The sequence below is a fragment of the Triplophysa rosa genome, linkage group LG12 (genome assembly GCF_024868665.1).
Source record: "Triplophysa rosa linkage group LG12, Trosa_1v2, whole genome shotgun sequence".
Classification (NCBI taxonomy): Eukaryota; Metazoa; Chordata; class Actinopteri; order Cypriniformes; family Nemacheilidae; genus Triplophysa; species Triplophysa rosa.
In genome coordinates, this window is record NC_079901.1 from 17477502 (window position 1) to 17493797 (window position 16296).

General features: G+C 38.9%; 2 protein-coding genes and 1 non-coding gene across 4 annotated transcripts in view; 2 read left to right on the plus strand and 1 right to left on the minus strand.

The window, feature by feature from the left end:
• Positions 1-47: 47 nt before the first annotated feature.
• rab11a (RAB11a, member RAS oncogene family) lies at positions 48-5445 on the minus strand. Its single transcript, XM_057347596.1, has 5 exons — positions 5282-5445; positions 3701-3896; positions 3275-3468; positions 3052-3132; positions 48-2514 (listed from the first exon to the last, which is right to left on the minus strand). The coding sequence occupies exons 1-5, from the start codon at positions 5319-5321 to the stop codon at positions 2378-2380; spliced, it is 648 nt and encodes a 215-aa protein (XP_057203579.1). The 5' UTR covers positions 5322-5445; the 3' UTR covers positions 48-2377.
• Positions 5446-5698: 253 nt separating this feature from the next.
• trnaq-cug (transfer RNA glutamine (anticodon CUG)) lies at positions 5699-5770 on the plus strand. Its single transcript has one exon. It is a non-coding gene; the product is annotated as a tRNA-Gln (tRNA).
• Positions 5771-12489: 6719 nt separating this feature from the next.
• The window catches only part of dennd4a (DENN/MADD domain containing 4A), a 31350-nt gene continuing 27543 nt past the window's right edge, over positions 12490-16296 (plus strand). For both annotated transcript variants that reach the window (XM_057347337.1, XM_057347338.1), the window contains exon 1: positions 12490-12753. The gene's annotated coding sequence lies outside the window, so the exon portion shown is untranslated. The remainder of the gene's footprint in view (positions 12754-16296) is intronic.

A 16296-nucleotide genomic window follows, 5' to 3' on the forward strand; every position in this document is an offset into this window, starting at 1 on the left:
TCAACTTAAAATGTACAAGTTACGTAACCAAAGAACAGCAGGCACAATTTTGAATTAACTACATATTTTATTTGCTCATTTAAATTGGAATTACAGTGGATAGAGTAATAGTATAATTATAACAATATAAAATAAATCACAGTACAGTGCAGACAAAAAAAACAAAAAAGAAATATGAGGCAATATGTGACAGTCAGAAAAGTAATATCCAGGTAATCTAACTAGGACACGCCGGCTATGTTCAGTGCTTGGGCAGGTCAATGTTGTGCCATCTGTACCCTCACATCATTGGCACTGGCCCCCGTTAGCACCAGAGACCCCTGCCACTAAAGAACAGTCATACAATCAGAATCAGGGTCCTAAACGCGGTAAAGCCACAACACTACAGAAACAGACCCTGCCGCTTTTCTTTTTGATGTCAATAAGTACTGATTTACATCAATGTGCTGCTATATTATAAGATCTAAACCTTATAGGATACAGGAGACTGAAAACAGTAATATGACTCACATGCACCTATGCAGTAACGTCGGCCCATTCTGTTCAGTCTTTTTCTATATGACATTACTTGAGTTTGAACACAAGCTAAAGCAGTCTTGGAGAAGCCGTCGATTCCACCTGGAATGTGCTGTGATACTATTGAGAATTATCTTAGTTTTACCTGGGGCCGGAGTAATTAAAGTCAAAGAGATCAATAACCAAAGTGAAATTGTCTCGAAGTAATTGACTTCAGGGTTGCAGACTAAGATGCTGAGGTCTACGGTATTTTTCCACTCTGGAGGTCATCCGTGGCGACCGCTATAAAACATGCATTATTAGTTCAGTCTTTACTGATAGTTTGTGTCACACTGAATAAATTGTATTAGACAGCCATTAAGCAAAAATGAGCATCACAGCTTGTGGTTGTTTCCTCATTTGCTGGAATAAGGACAAGACTTTTACAGAGGCTAAAACATATAATACACTCATAAATTATCACACGGTGTCTTATGTTTAAGAGTCCCGTTGCTTCGCTGCCACGATTAGAGGCTAATAAGTGACTACCACAGAATAAATACAAGATTATAAACTGTAGTGCGGCAAGTCAACCCGGGAGATATTTTACATTCAGTGCAAAAAAGAGAAAGTATCCAGTCTATTCCCTCGCGTGTGATGTGGTCGTCCGCTGTTCACTATTAACTGCCATTTGGTTTTCCTCTTCTTACTTTAACAATATGTGACCTGCCAAAGTACTATGGGGTTGTGGTGATAAGGTAAATGTAACGTGTTCATAAATTTAGGGGAAGTGACGAGGCATTATAAAAGTATCTATTCCCTTGTTTCATACTGAATAGGTTGTGGTAGTGTTATTTTCAATTGCGAAGTACAAGCGAGAGTTATTTCCCCTCTAAAGCCGCAGAGACATACTCTTTCCACATTATGGCATCAATTACCGTTTATTACAAACTGAACTTTGCTGTAAAATTTCAACGACGTCCAACTGAGATAAAGTCACAGGGCCGAGAACACTAAAAGGGTCAGCATTATACTATATTACAGCATAATGACAGCACTGCAGAGCATCATGTGATGAAGGCCCCGCCGCATTGACATGATGAATCCGAGAGGTGCAGAAAACAGCTTTGTTCTTATGTTCTCACATGCATGAAACCAGAGGCATTGTGGGTACGTTCCGTTGAGAAAGGCACTAAAACCACTATTCTACCTCAATGAGGACGCTAAAGATGGCATGGAGTAGCTATGGATTTGTTTGAGGCACTGTGTTCAGGATGTTCCCTGTGCCACAAGCTTAAGTCCTCTTCCGCTGGCCCTGATGATGTAATGAAGAACGCAATGCAAGAATGCCGCTTTGTGATCTGTGCCGAACGCATGAAGCGCTGCAACTTAGCTTTTACATGCAATGTAACCCATACTCAGATGCATAAGGTGAAGTCTGTGGTTTTTGGGCCCTAATCACTGTCTAACATCTATCGACAGAGACGTCTCTACATCACGATATTAAATACAGCAATACCTCCAATACTGCACGTTTCTCCCATCCACCCCGGACGCGACAGCAGAAACGGGGCTGCTACTAAACACATACATGTTTGCGAATGAAATTATATATTAAGACATTTAAGTGACCATCGGGCACAAATAATGATTACAATTCTGCAATATAAAAGCCTACCATGGCAGGAAGAAAAAAAACAAGCATAGTCCAGACTGCAGGTGGTGACCCTTTGAGATTCTAGCTTTGGAACCAGCCTCTGTGCTCAAGCCTAGTTGTGCAGCTGCATCTCAGACCCAAAGCAGTCTTGAAGAGGAGGGGAGAGGGTGTTGCAGGTGGGTGCTTGGGGGGGTACGGGAAGGGGGGCTTGGGGTAGGGGCGCTGCTAGATGTTCTGGCAGCACTGCATCTTTGGTTTATTCTCAGTAGGCTGCACCTGGATGGACACCACATTGTTGCTAGGTGACATGTCATTATCTCGACGGTCAGACATCTGCTTTTGGGATACAATCCGGTAGATTTCTGCAGGACAGAGAGAAGGTTTCAATTCTCAGGAGTGTCTTTGCATATATTTATTGGTAGCGAGAATGATGTACAAGCTACGATAATGGACTTTGTGTCGCCATAAAAGCCTATAACCATAGAGCAAGAGTCATTACTGGATATTACAGCTGAAGTAATTACGACACTGACTGAGCGATGCCGTTAAACGTTTATTTGTCCGCCTGCTCTGCGCATGCCAGGATCCAAACAGAGGATCAAAAGAAACCCAAAACTCTCTATTGCAGTCACGTCAGGCTAAAGGAACCTACACAACCAAGACAGGGCTTCTGATAAGTCATTCATACAGATCAACCTTCAACCACAGGCCAATCATTTACAATCTCTCTTTTACCCGTCAGACACACACAGGCCCATTTCTGAGTGTATTTTAGTATTCATCTATTCCTACATCCATTACAAAAATAAACGTTTATCATCTTCAACCTTGCACGGCTGATAAGGATCGACTGCATGTGCTGAAACGCTTCCCGCTGTTTTTATGCAAAGCACACTTACCAGTCAGGATGGTCTGAAAAGCGGTCTCTACGTTGGTGGAATCCAGAGCTGAGGTCTCCAGAAAAGACAGCCCGTTTTTCTCTGCAAACATTTGGAATATACATGAACTGTCTGTGTTGATAAGTGCATTAAGGACTAAAAGCAAATGCCCTTGTAAAACACAGGCTTCATGTAATGAATCAAAAGTTAAAAGTCCACTGCAATGTGTTAATGTGCTTCTAACCTGCAAATGCACGTGCTTCGTCAGTGGGAACGGCTCTAAGGTGACGCAAGTCACTTTTATTACCCACGAGCATGATGACAATGTTGCTGTCTGCGTGGTCTCTCAGTTCCTTAAGCCAGCGTTCCACATTCTCATAGGTCAGGTGCTTGGCGATGTCATACACTAGGAGGGCCCCCACAGCTCCTCTGTAATACCTTTATACCGACATCACAGATAAACAAGGACAAAAAAAATAGTTTCACAGGATATTTTTTACACAGAATTGTTTTTCATGAGTTTCCCAAAACTATTATTCAGAATGTAATGTATCAAACAGAAAAACAAAAGGTAGGGTTTTATGCATAATAACAAGTCTATGTGTATATCCAATATAAAAAATGACATTTAATGAAATACAATTCAACTCCGATTGAGCATTCATCTTACGCTGAAGTGATGGCTCGATAGCGCTCCTGTCCAGCTGTGTCCCAGATCTGAGCCTTCACCGTCTTCCCATCTACCTGGATGCTACGTGTAGCGAACTCCACTCCGATAGTGCTTTTGCTTTCCAGATTGAATTCATTGCGGGTGAAGCGGGATAGCAGGTTACTCTTCCCCACACCAGAGTCCCCGATGAGGACCACTTGAAAATAAAACACATCATGGTTTTATATCTGACATCAGACCAACTCCACGTCCTCTTATTCTAGAACATTCAGTAAATACAAAAATACTCTCTACAATAATATTAAAGCGATAATTCACCAAAACACAAAACTTCATTAACTCGCCCTCTTGACATTTTAACCCTGTATGACTTTCTTCTACAGAAAAAAACAAGATATTTTGAAGAATGTTGTTAACTGGCCCTCATTCACTTGCATTGGTTTTGTGTCCATACAATAAAAGTGAATGGGGGTCAGTGCTGTTCCCATACCAACATTCTTCAAAACATATTTTGTGTTCACTGTTCTGCATCAGAAAGAACGTCATAAATGTTTGAAATGACAAGAGTGTGAGTAAATGATGACAGAATGTTCATTTTTGGGCGAACTTTCAAGTCAATACATACTTTCAAATATAGAAACTCGGTTATTGATTGTGGATACTACTTATAAACAGCCCTAACAGCAAAATATGACAATGAGAAGACATGCTGACACAAGATGCCTAAACTACAAGAGCGATAGTTTTGTCAGACGACAACTTTTGACGTGACTTCACCCACGCAGGTTCGTTGTTAGACCAATGAATGGCAAACAAAACTAAATTGAAAGAGTACATAGACATCTTACATCTTAACATATGCCCTCGTGAAGAATAAACACAGGCCTACTTGTGACATCTCACATAACATAAATATGATTAAACAATGAACGTACATTTTACTACACCTTATAAGATAATAACAATAAGCCAAAACGAATAACTACCATTTTAGGCTAATGTTCTCTACAGATTTATTCAGTAACGTTACATCTTGGTGGTCGTGTCACTGACATTGCTTTGTTCCTCATACTGACATGAATGCAGACATGAATACTGCCACACGCCACAAAGCGCTAACGTTATTTGAAAAACTGAATTCATCCACAAAGAAAATACAGACTATTACCCAAGACGTATCGGTTGTTATTGTTATTGTAAAGATTCGGAAAACAAGGGCCGTTTCCCATTTCTGCCTGCTCCACTAAACGGTTTCTGCGGCTAACTTCAGCTAGCCACATCAAGGTGTGGTCCTATCTGCGGTAAACGGGATTTTAAGGACCAACAATTATATCGACACTATACATGTGTGGTGGTTGGGTTCCATTGGAACGAAGCCGATCAAGCCCAAATCTTTCAGATGATTAAATTCCAGCCGATGATTGGGGGGTTGTTTGGGTGGCTCTACGCGAGCTAGCCGGTTAGCTGGCCTTTAGAGATCGAGTATTAAATATATAACCGCTCTAACGGTTCCCGACACAATAACCACAAAATCATAGCCGCTTTTCGTATACTCCCGAGACAAATGTATTTTACGCCTACCCTTAAACAAGTAGTCATATTCGTCGTCTCTCGTCCCCATGTCGGTTAAAAAAGCACAAACAATGGAGGAATTTGAAGGAAAAGTGGACCAGATCCGTCCCTGTTCTCTCCGCTGCTGCACTGCAGTGTGTTTGTGATTAGGCAGTAGCCATGCTAACAGATTAGCAAGCAGATGAACCACTAGCGAGTGTCTCGCGAAGTGTTCCGGGTTAGGGCCTTTGCTGTATATCATAATAAAAGCGTCTATTTTGTAATTTGCTATTTTTTATTATATTTAATCAATAAGATACTATTTTTGAGAGAGAGATTAACAAGCAATACAATTTTACACGAAAACATATTTTACGCCAATTCCAATATTATTACATTTACGACATTAATATTTAGAAATGGTCACTCAAAAAGTGAGTGCATGACGGTTCCATGGTGTAATGGTTAGCACTCTGGACTCTGAATCCAGCGATCCGAGTTCAAATCTCGGTGGAACCTGATGCTTTTCCGCTTCAAATAAACTAAGATGTTGACTTTGTTTTGTGATGTCCTAACATTTGTCTTCAAAATGAACTGCTGAATCTCAGTCGATTCTTAAAAATGCTGTTCATCGACCTTATTACAAAACAAACTACGGAGGTGGAAACTCCGAATTCTTAAATAAAAAAAATATATTTAAGATTTCAAAAACTCTAAAAATATTGAAAATGATACAATCAGAGATAATACAAAACCCTTTTCATTAAAATCTTAATAATTCGGAAATGATGAAGGGATCTATGTATTAAGTTGACCACAAGAGTGCAGTATTGTACCTGTATCGGTACAGAAAAACTACTAAAAATTCTAAATAAATAAATGCTTGGAAGTAATTTTTCAACACAGTGCTGATGATTTGACAACACCAGAAGATAATATATTTTATTACACAACCTAGCAACCAAAATGTAACCTACCTGTGACTCAAATGCATTCCCAATCAATGCTCTAACATCTGTTCTGTCTAGTCCTGTCACAGTTTGGGGTATTTTGTGACACCCAAAACTTGGTTATATACAAATAAAGTTTGTTAACAAAGTTTGTGTGCTTTAAAGTATGAGCGCCACTTTGAATCACCTTACCAACTTTATGATAACCCGTCCATGCACTTTTTATGGGGTTCCATTTGTGCCAAAAACGTGTCGACTGCTTTATTCAGTTCAATGCAATTTTATTTATATAGCGCTTTTCACAGTGTGCATTGTCCTAAAGCCGCTTTACAGGAGAAAATAAGAAAAACACAAAAAAGGTAAAACACAGCACAGTGCATGGTGTTTATAGAACAAGCAAGATCATTCTATTAAATAATATCTAATAAATGCAGTCTCCTGGTGGTTTATTTAGCATATTATGCATTAAGTGAAAGCTTGGCTGAAAAGATGTGTCTTTAATCTAGATTTAAATTGGAAGAGTGTGTCTGACCCTCGAATAGTATCGGGAAGGCTATTCCAGAGTTTAGGTGCTACGTATGAGAAAGCTCTACCCCCTTTGGTGGATTTAGTTATTCTAGGTGTTATCAAAAGTCTGGAGTTTTGAGATCTTAGAGAGCGTGATGGGTTGTAGTGTGGTAGAAGCTCTGTTATGTAGGTAGGGGATCAACCGTTTAGGGCTTTATAAGTAATTAAAATAACTTTAAAGTCAATACGATACTTAATAGATAACCAGTGAAGGGATGATAACATTGGGGTTATGTGATCGTATTTTCTGGACCTGGTTACAGCTCTGGCAGCTGCATTCTGAACTAACTGTAGTTTGTTTATTGATGATGCAGGACAACCACTAAGTGCATTACAGTAGTCAAGTCTTGATGTCACAAATGCATGAATAAGATTCTCTGCGTCAGCAACACATAGAATATTTCATAATTTGGCAACATTTCTAAGGTGGAAGAAGGCTGTTTTTGTGACATTTGAGATGTGATTTCCAAATGACAGGTTGCTGTCTAATATAACGTTATAATAACGTTAATAACGTAATATAACAAGGTCTTTAACTGTATTTGTTGGAGTAACCGTGCAGCCTTCAATTTGCAGGTTATAATCCGAAATATTCTTTTTACGTGTCTTTGGTCCAATAAGTAATATTTCTGTTTCATTACAATTTAAAAGAAGGAAATTACTGGTCATCCAATGTTTCATATCTTCGATGCACTCTGAATTTGGATAGCTGGAAGGAATCATCTGGTCTTGATGAGATATATAGCTGTGTATCATCTGCATAACAGTGGAAGCTAATTCCATGTTTTCTAATAATGTTGCCAAGGGGCAGAATGTTTATGGAGAAAAGCCTTGTACTATACATTTGTCTTTGTCTACGGTCATTGCCCGCTTGTTCAGGTATGTTGACGTTTATGTTGTCTCTTGACGTCGTCTTAATTTGTCATCCTGCTGTCCTTTTCTCTGTCTTTTCTACAGTCATCCTTATTGTTGTTTTGTTCTGTCATCTTCATGGTTGTTCTGTTCTGTTGTCCTTACTGTCGACTGTATATGTCCTCCTCCCTGTTGTCCTCCATGTCATCTGTAGGCCATATATATTTATTTATATATATATATATATCTTTATATGCATCCTCCATGCTAATGTTTGTTTGCAAAGAGCAACATCAAGCCACAATATAATCCGATAAATGTTTTACTGGTCATAAAAGATGTTGAATTGCTTTAAATGTAATCAGCTGGCTAGATTTAAACTTCTATTAGCATAATTATTGGAAGACATTTGTTGCACAGCACTGACTAACAGCATAAAATAGAAACAAAATCATACAACAGGGATGATGACATACTGTATACAGACGACATGGAGGACGACATATACAGATGACATGGAGGAAGACATGGAAGACGACATATACAGATGACATGGAGGACGACATATACAAATGACATGGAGGACGACATGGAAGACGACATATACAGATGACATGGAGGACGACATATACAGACATGGAGGATGACATATAGAAGACCAGTGGCGATCGGTGCCTCCTCTTCAGGGGAAGCAGGAATTCAAAATACGTGTTCAGCGCTTCACGTGAACCTATGTGCATCACGCATCATGTCAAAATACATGCCTGCGGCAGATGCGTAGAAAGGGTTTATGATAAAAGAGATGCTCTCTGATTACACATGAGACTAAGCGAGTATCTAGCAAACGCGAGCGTCTCTTTAATTAAAAGTGTTTTGAATGGATGCGCCACACACATGACGGGCTAGATACATGTTTTGTTGAGCTTTGCATTACTGCTTCCCCGGAAGAGGAGTCACGGATCGCCACATTAGAAGACATGTACAGATGACAAGGAGGACTGTATATGTATACTGTCATATACATTCGACAGTAAGGACTTACAGATCAGGACAACATTAAAGATGACAGAACAAAATGACAATAAGGATGACAGTAATAAAGACAGAAAAAAGGACAGCAGGATGACAAATTAAGATGACGTCAACAGATGACATACACGTCAACATAAGAAGAGTTTGGTTCCAAAATGAGACAACTATTAAAATCATGTTTTTTTATTGTGCATTCCAATTAATACAAATCAAACTGCAGTTGGTTTGTTTTGATTTAAGCCATTATAACTGAAAAAACACTAACTAACTAACACAATAAAACACAATAAAAACATGATAACATAATAAAAAACATGATTTTTAAGTTTTTTTTATTTTGGAACCAAACTCTTCATATACTGATTTACCTGAACAAGTAGGCAATGACCGTAGACAAAGACAAATGTATAGTACAAGGCATAAAGCAGTCTACACATTTTTGGCATAAATGGAACTCCATACTTTTTGGAAAACTATAATGGGACTTTGACTGTAACCAGGTCTGCATTTCTGAAATATACTTTGAGCGTCTGTCTATCATGTGCTCTGTAAGTTGCTGACTGATCGCTGGCAACAGTCACCTGATAAATATATTTTTAAGGTTTTCCCCACTACACACTGTATACACAGTATCTGCATAGCATCCACTATTGTCAGTATATTTCCACTGCCATAAAAGGGTTTGGTTAATAATGCTAATGCGATTTAACCTAGCTTATGAGAAGAAGTAAAATTTTTACAAACTTTAAAATACATGAGAGTGAGAAAATTATGACTTTAACTTTTAACTTTAAAAATGTCTTGATACTTGTTTGTATTGATTGTTCTCTCAATTACTGCAAGGCATCTAGGCCCAGAGGCAGAAAAGACAGTCCAAACCATGATATATAGATTATGTACAACTTTTAAAAAAGTCTTTAATGTATTTAATAAAAAATACAAACCTTGGGTGCTATTCGATAAGTCAGACTGTGTTTGTTTGTAACTGCAACATATTAGTAAACAATGCAAAATCTAGGTAATTCCAAAGGGTTCATAAACATCTTTTTGCGATTGTATTTGCTTTCCCTTGCATGCATTTAACCAAACATTTCTTACTCAAGATTATGTTTCAAGTTTGGCTTTATTTGTGACTCCAGCACACAGTACACAGTGGAAGAAAATAACACTCCTAGCTCCACAATGCAATTATAGAGAGGACATTGGGGCACAAGTTGTAAACAGAATAGACATAAAAAGTGCAAAACATAAACATGACTGGTTTAAATGCAGTAAAGTAGAAATTAAAGAACTAGTACATACATATTGAATACAGGAGAGCAATGCATCTCTCAGTGCTTACACTAGACAACACCTTCGAGCAATACATCAAGATGACATAACTCTGGTGGGATGAGGAGTACCATCAGGTGGGACGTGTATATTCTTTGTTTACAGTCTAACTAACATAATTGCTAAACAATATTACCCATTATAGCTAAACAAGAGAAGAAGAGATGAGATCCGAGAATCATCCTGCGGTTGTGTTGAAATGTTCTGCATACTAACATCGAAGCAATTGTTTAGGCAGAGGACTTTGTCAAACGGTGTGGTAGGCGGAGACCATCAATAGCCTACAGGCACTAATCAGTTTGTTGATCTCAGCAAATGTACAGGATTCAGAACCAGACACAGTACCAAATAGATCTCAGTCACAGAAGTGAAATAACATTGCAGCATTGCATTTTGGGTCAAATTGCAACCTTGACAATGATTACAAGGCAGTCAATGAAGTTTCACATATTTTGCTTTGGCTGAAATGGCCACAAACTACGTCTGAAACCAGAGCTCTGCCATCTGGGTGGCCAGCGTGTTAAACCACAAAGAGATACGAATACAACATGAAGGGTTTGTGGATGTCCAAATCTGCATGATGTTTATTGGTTCACAGAGCCAACTGGGTGGCCAGCCAGCATCTACTTAAACTGCTTCATTAAATCATTCATCTAGAGCTGAGAAGACTTGTAAGGTGCCTTGATGAAGAAACCTGACACAGTTTGAAGGCCTTTAGTGACTGATCTATGAATCCTCTAAAAACCCTCACACAGATGAACACATTAACCCCCAAAGACATTTCCTAGGATTGCAAATGCGTTTTAGAAGTGTGGAAAATGACATTACACTGCCCGATAAGGCTGTCAGATAAGTCTTGTTAACAAGCTGAGAAGTTGTTACGTTGGCAAGAATTTTAGCTGAAGATAGAAGTCATCCATTCTCATCAAAACCAAATGCCACAGAACAGCTGAGTCAGAAGAAATAGATTCAGATGTTGGCAGTCGCACAGTCTGCAAATTCTCTGTTTGGTTTACTATTATCAAAACCCTTCTAGACCATGCAGATCTAGAATCATTTGATGATTAATGTTGAGCTAGGAAGACATCCCTTACAGAAAAGACACATGAATTTCACATGTTTTTCACATGTTTTTCGCATGTGATCACATGTATACAACATGTGTTTAACATGTGCAAAAAAACACGTGTGATCACATGTGAAATGCGTGTTTTTGGAACATTTTGGTGTGAATTCCATGTGAATTCCCACGTGAAACCCATGGGATAACATGTAAAAACCCATGGGATGACATGTGCAACATGTGGTGACGTGAAGAACATGTGATCACATGTGGAGACATGTCGCATATGTTATCCCATGGGTTTCACGTGGGAATTCACATGGAATTCACACCAAAATGTTCCAAAAACACACATTTCACATGTGATCACATGTGTTTTTAGCACATGTGAATTTCGTGTGTCTTTTCTGTAAGGGATTAGAGTAAACAGCTTTTAGAGCCTCACTCTCTATTACTCTGTGCTAAATTGTTATAGTTGCCTTATTTGTTCTTTATAAACATGCCTAAGATAGAGAGAGAAGGATTTAGTTATGTGGAACTCTACATAAATCTGTAAATAATGACTTTCTTAGTTTTATAAACTATTAGGTCAACTATTCCTTTACTTTTAGCTTGATGGTCAGTCGTTATGAACTGTTAATATTTTGAAGAATGTTGCTAACAGGTGTTACAGCTAATTCTGTGACCGTCGTATTCTGTGACCCTAGTAGGCGCTGTTGTCACTGTGCAAATACGGCTCTCACTAAATCCTTGGTGTTTCGAGTCTGACGTCATCACGCAGCCGTGTTTTTTAGGCAAGTTTAAGAATCATATGTAGTTTAGATACTTTAGTATGGGTTAGGATAAGGGTTTCGTAAGACTCGAAACAGCAAGGATTTAGTCAAAAACAACAAGCCACACACCAAGGATTTAGTGAGAGCCTATTTGCACAGTGACAACAGCGCCTACTAGGGTCACAGAATACGACGGTCACAGGCACCCTTTACTTGCATTGGTTTTGTGTCCATACAATAGAAATGAATGGGTACCGACGCCTTTCGATTACCAACGTCCTTCAAAATATCTTCTTTTGTGTTGTGCAGAAGAAAGAAAGAAAGAAAGAAAGAAAGAAAGGCATACAGGTTTGACAAGAAGGTGAATGAATGATGACAGAAGTTTCATTTTTAGGTAAACTATCACTTTAATATTAGGTTGTTGCCCAAATAGCTGTGATTCATAGTTTGCATTACTAACATTACTAGACTTCCGGTGCGTGTTGTTTATCATGTACTGTATCTTTAAATCAAGCTGTCCAAAACACTTTTCAGCTGAAAATATGTTAATCGCATCCAGCACCACTGACTTTATATGGACTATCTGTCGGGACGCCCCCATATTAAATCACCGACAGTCCCCGGAATGTTCGTGACGTTTCTGTTTGCTGGCAGTCACGTGACCGTGCGGCAGGTTTTGATAAATGCGTGCGCGACTCTAGTCTACAGCATCTCTGTCTGAAAGCGTAGAGAAGGTGAGGCACAGCCCACTAGCGTGCACTTGTTATTTGGCGATTTCATGACGGAGGAATAATTCATTTAACTGACGAAAAATGGGTGGAAATACATAAACCCTTCTTCGGTCCCGTGATTAATAATCTTTGGCTTTAATCAGAATAACGGTGCGCGTTTCAATGAGCGTGTCCTCTGCATCGTCGTTCTACTACTGAAACAGTGAGTGTCTCATACTACTATCTATTTAATGGTTACGTTTGGGTGTGCGTGCCTTTGTTAATATTTTATTACAGACACGAACGGTAAAATTTACAGTTCGTGAAATGATAGATTTGGTGCCTTTTGTATTTAATATATCGTTTTAGGATTGTCAGACAAACGCTATCACGCGTCGATAATTGAGGGCTTGTTTTGATTGCGCTCGTGTATTTACATGCCATGTGATGATCGCCAACAGTTGCATTCATTTTCGGCATAATGTATTAAAATATATTATTATTGTGAAGTTAATGTTATTATTAAGGGCTAAAAAAGATTAATATTATTAATTGTGTTTGGCGTCACGATTAAACAATACCATGCTATAATTCCCTGCTGAGAAAAACAGATTCTACAGATTCTAATAGCTTTCATTACAAATACCTTCATAAACAGCTGTTTAACATTAAAACCATTACAAAATTCATTTTAATTTAAAGATACATAGAACCTAACACATTACCAGTAGACCCACAGAAACCATTATAGTAGACCTACAGAGACCATTATAGCTCCCATTAAAACCAATAAAATTTCCATTATACACATTAGGTTCATTAGAATTTCAGTGATGGTTTCTATAGTTTTTTTTCAGCAGGGTTATGATTTACATGTCTGACCCAGCCCTGTCTGTCATCTTTGTATATATGTTACATCATTAACTCAACTGTTGATTGCTTTTTTATTGCACATGTTTGTGTGTTGGCATGTAGCTTACTCTGTCTGCAATGTTTCATACCTGTAAGGGATTTAATTAGTCAGACATTTAAGGGAAAAGAAGGCAGATCACTTCTCATGGTGTACCCTATTGATTTAACAATGAGATCAGATTTGGAGATCAGGTGAAATATAGCCTACTGTATAAATGTACTTTGGGACAGCAAGATGAATTGGTGGTATTTGTCAAATATGTGTAGATTTTTATTCAGATTTATTCTTGAATTTTAGTCATGCATTAGTTAATGTCTTTATTTAGCAGAGTTTCATCCATCTTTTTCTGGCCGATTGCATCCATCATTGCTCTGCAGTCATTCTCTGTGTTTAATTACTGTGGAAGATCGGTGCTTGGCCATCTTTAGCAATGCGTCTTACCTAGACTTGAGTGTACCATTGCATTATGTATGTTTACAGTAAATGGCACATGTAAGAAAACGTTTTTTTTTTATTGTATTCTATTCTCTTGATATATAGATCATCTGTGTATTAAGTTGTATTGTGTTATGGTCTCTGTGTACTGCTGTTGTTGTTTCTGTGCACTGTGGAGCTTCTTTCACCAAAACAAATTCCTTGTATGTGTAAACATACTTGGCAATAAAGCTCATTCTGATTCTGATTAGAAGTGTTTCCGTTGTCTTCCTCTTCTCATCAACACTGTGCCTGTAGAATGCCTTCTTTAGATGGATATTGTTTTGAAACCTCATGTTTACAAGAATTTGTCAAGTCAGACATGCAGGAAGTTGTCTACTGAGGTTGAAGAAATGCTTATTTTTTTATCCCACGCTTTATTTTTTTAAAACCCCAGAACTCATAGTTACAAGGATGCTTTAGAAAAAGACTTGAATTGGAAGTCGGTTTTGTACCTCTGACAAGTTTCACAGACAAAACATTTCCACATAGAAATAGCCTTCCTGCCTCCTCCTATCCAAAGTATGCAGATGTGTGCTTGTTTCTCGCCATGGTGCAGAGGAATCGAATGTCCGCCCCTGTGTCTTAAGCAGGACCAGATGCTCGGCCGAATGTGCTGCATTAGTTCCCCTGCTCGTGTTTTTCCTCTTGGCCTCCCTGATGTCCCAGAGCTGTGCAATATCATGAGTCTCCTGGTCCACGGAGCCTTTAACTCTGGGCCACAGCCCATAACTACAACACAGCTGGATGAGATCGCGGTCATTCTTATGGGCAAGCTGTTAAACAGGTTTATCCTCTGACTCCGGCACACCACAGGTTGGTGAAAAGAGGGCAAGGCTTATCATTTTAACAGACGTAAGCGTGCCTCCTACAGCAGCAATGAGATTGAATTAGGATGCTGCGTTGTTGTGCTGTGGGGGTTTTGTTTGTTTGAAAAGACGTGTCTTCCTGAGAAAAAGAGCTTGTGAAGCTGCCAGCTGTGCTGGAGAAGAATGTAAATAATCTTTGTCTTTGTTAGGTGGTTTCGTTCAGATTTTATATAATCAAAGCATAAGGATTTTTAATGCTAAAATTCATAGGTCATGGTGGGTCCCCTCTGCAGAGGTCTACCGGAAGTTAAGTTTGGGCCATGTAATGTTTATGTTGTTGCCACTGAAACCGTCTATCTTTGAGATAAAATGCCAGCTATTGTAAGCTTTTATTTACTTTTTTATATTTATCAACGCATTGTGGTACACAGGAAGTGATGTAATTATGAATTCAGCGATCATCACCAAACCGATTGCCTTGGTAATGGCATGTAAACAATGACCATTTTAAGTTCGGATCTCTCAATATGGTTTAAACCAGGTGTAAATGAGGCCATAAAGAAGTGTGACCACCCACATCACAGGGCCACACGGATGATGTACTGTATGTAGGCCTACTCACAATCACATCCATTTCTCGGCTGTTGTGTAGTATTAAATAATGCTAGTCCCGTTCTATGGCATTGTTTTGTGATGTCGTGATTACTGAAAATGTCTTCTCATATAAAATGGAAAAGGGAACCAATAGAAAAATGCTTAATCTTCTATTATAGAATTTCGTAGGAATGATGTGTAGGTTGTCGGTCAGAGATCAGAGAAGATCATAGAAGGTCCTTATTTCTCACCAGTCTGTGTGATGGCTCAGACGGAGAATGCGATTTTCTTTCACAGGTTCTCCGTGCCAGGATTTCCGCTGCGTAGGACCCATGCCGCTTTCTGATGAAAGAGCCGTTTCCGACGCGCTTCCGGTCGCCTCTGACTCTCTGATTGACGTTACCATGGTGTTTCTCAAAAGGGCAGCAATTTCCTAGCAGTTATTTGAAAAGTGTTGAGTCAGTGCGAGAGTGTCTGTAATTGCATCAGATAAACATGAAATTCTCTTTAGGGCATTCCGAGACTCAATGTTCCTGCTTCATATAACAATGTTTTGTGTGAAATGTCTGATTAGTTTTCTTTCTCAACACAGCAGTTGTCATGTGAGCCTTGTTATCATTCGTGATTCATTTGTATTAGTTTTGCGTAAGTATTTTTGGCCCCCCTTACATTTTTAAGCCAAATGATTAATATAGGCAGCTTATCTTCATTGTTGCCATGGTGAGGATGATAATTTTTCAGTGCTGATGTTGGAGCGGGTAGACTCAGCCTCGGCGTATGTCGTCGTCATTGAAGCGAGAGATTATGTCTATATATAATCCTAAATCTCTCACATAACATGTGACACATCCGTTTTCTTTTCTCTCCAGTGTGTGTGGTGGACTTTCTGTATCCGTTTAGAATTGTGTGGGTGTGATGGATCTTGTGATGTTTGATTGTTCATGCAAATAGATTTATCTGACAGAATCTCTAAAGC

What these genes read in the sequence shown, in the direction of transcription:
- rab11a (XM_057347596.1), bottom strand. Translation starts at nt 5,321, where the DNA reads ATGGGGACGAGAGACGACGAATATGACTACTTGTTTAAGG. An exon ending in ATATGACTACTTGTTTAAGG is followed by an intron (nt 3,897 to 5,281) that starts GTAGGCGTAAAA and finishes TTTATTTTCAAG; the next exon opens with TGGTCCTCATCGGGGACTCT. An exon ending in TATCGAGCCATCACTTCAGC is followed by an intron (nt 3,469 to 3,700) that starts GTAAGATGAATG and finishes GTCGGTATAAAG; the next exon opens with GTATTACAGAGGAGCTGTGG.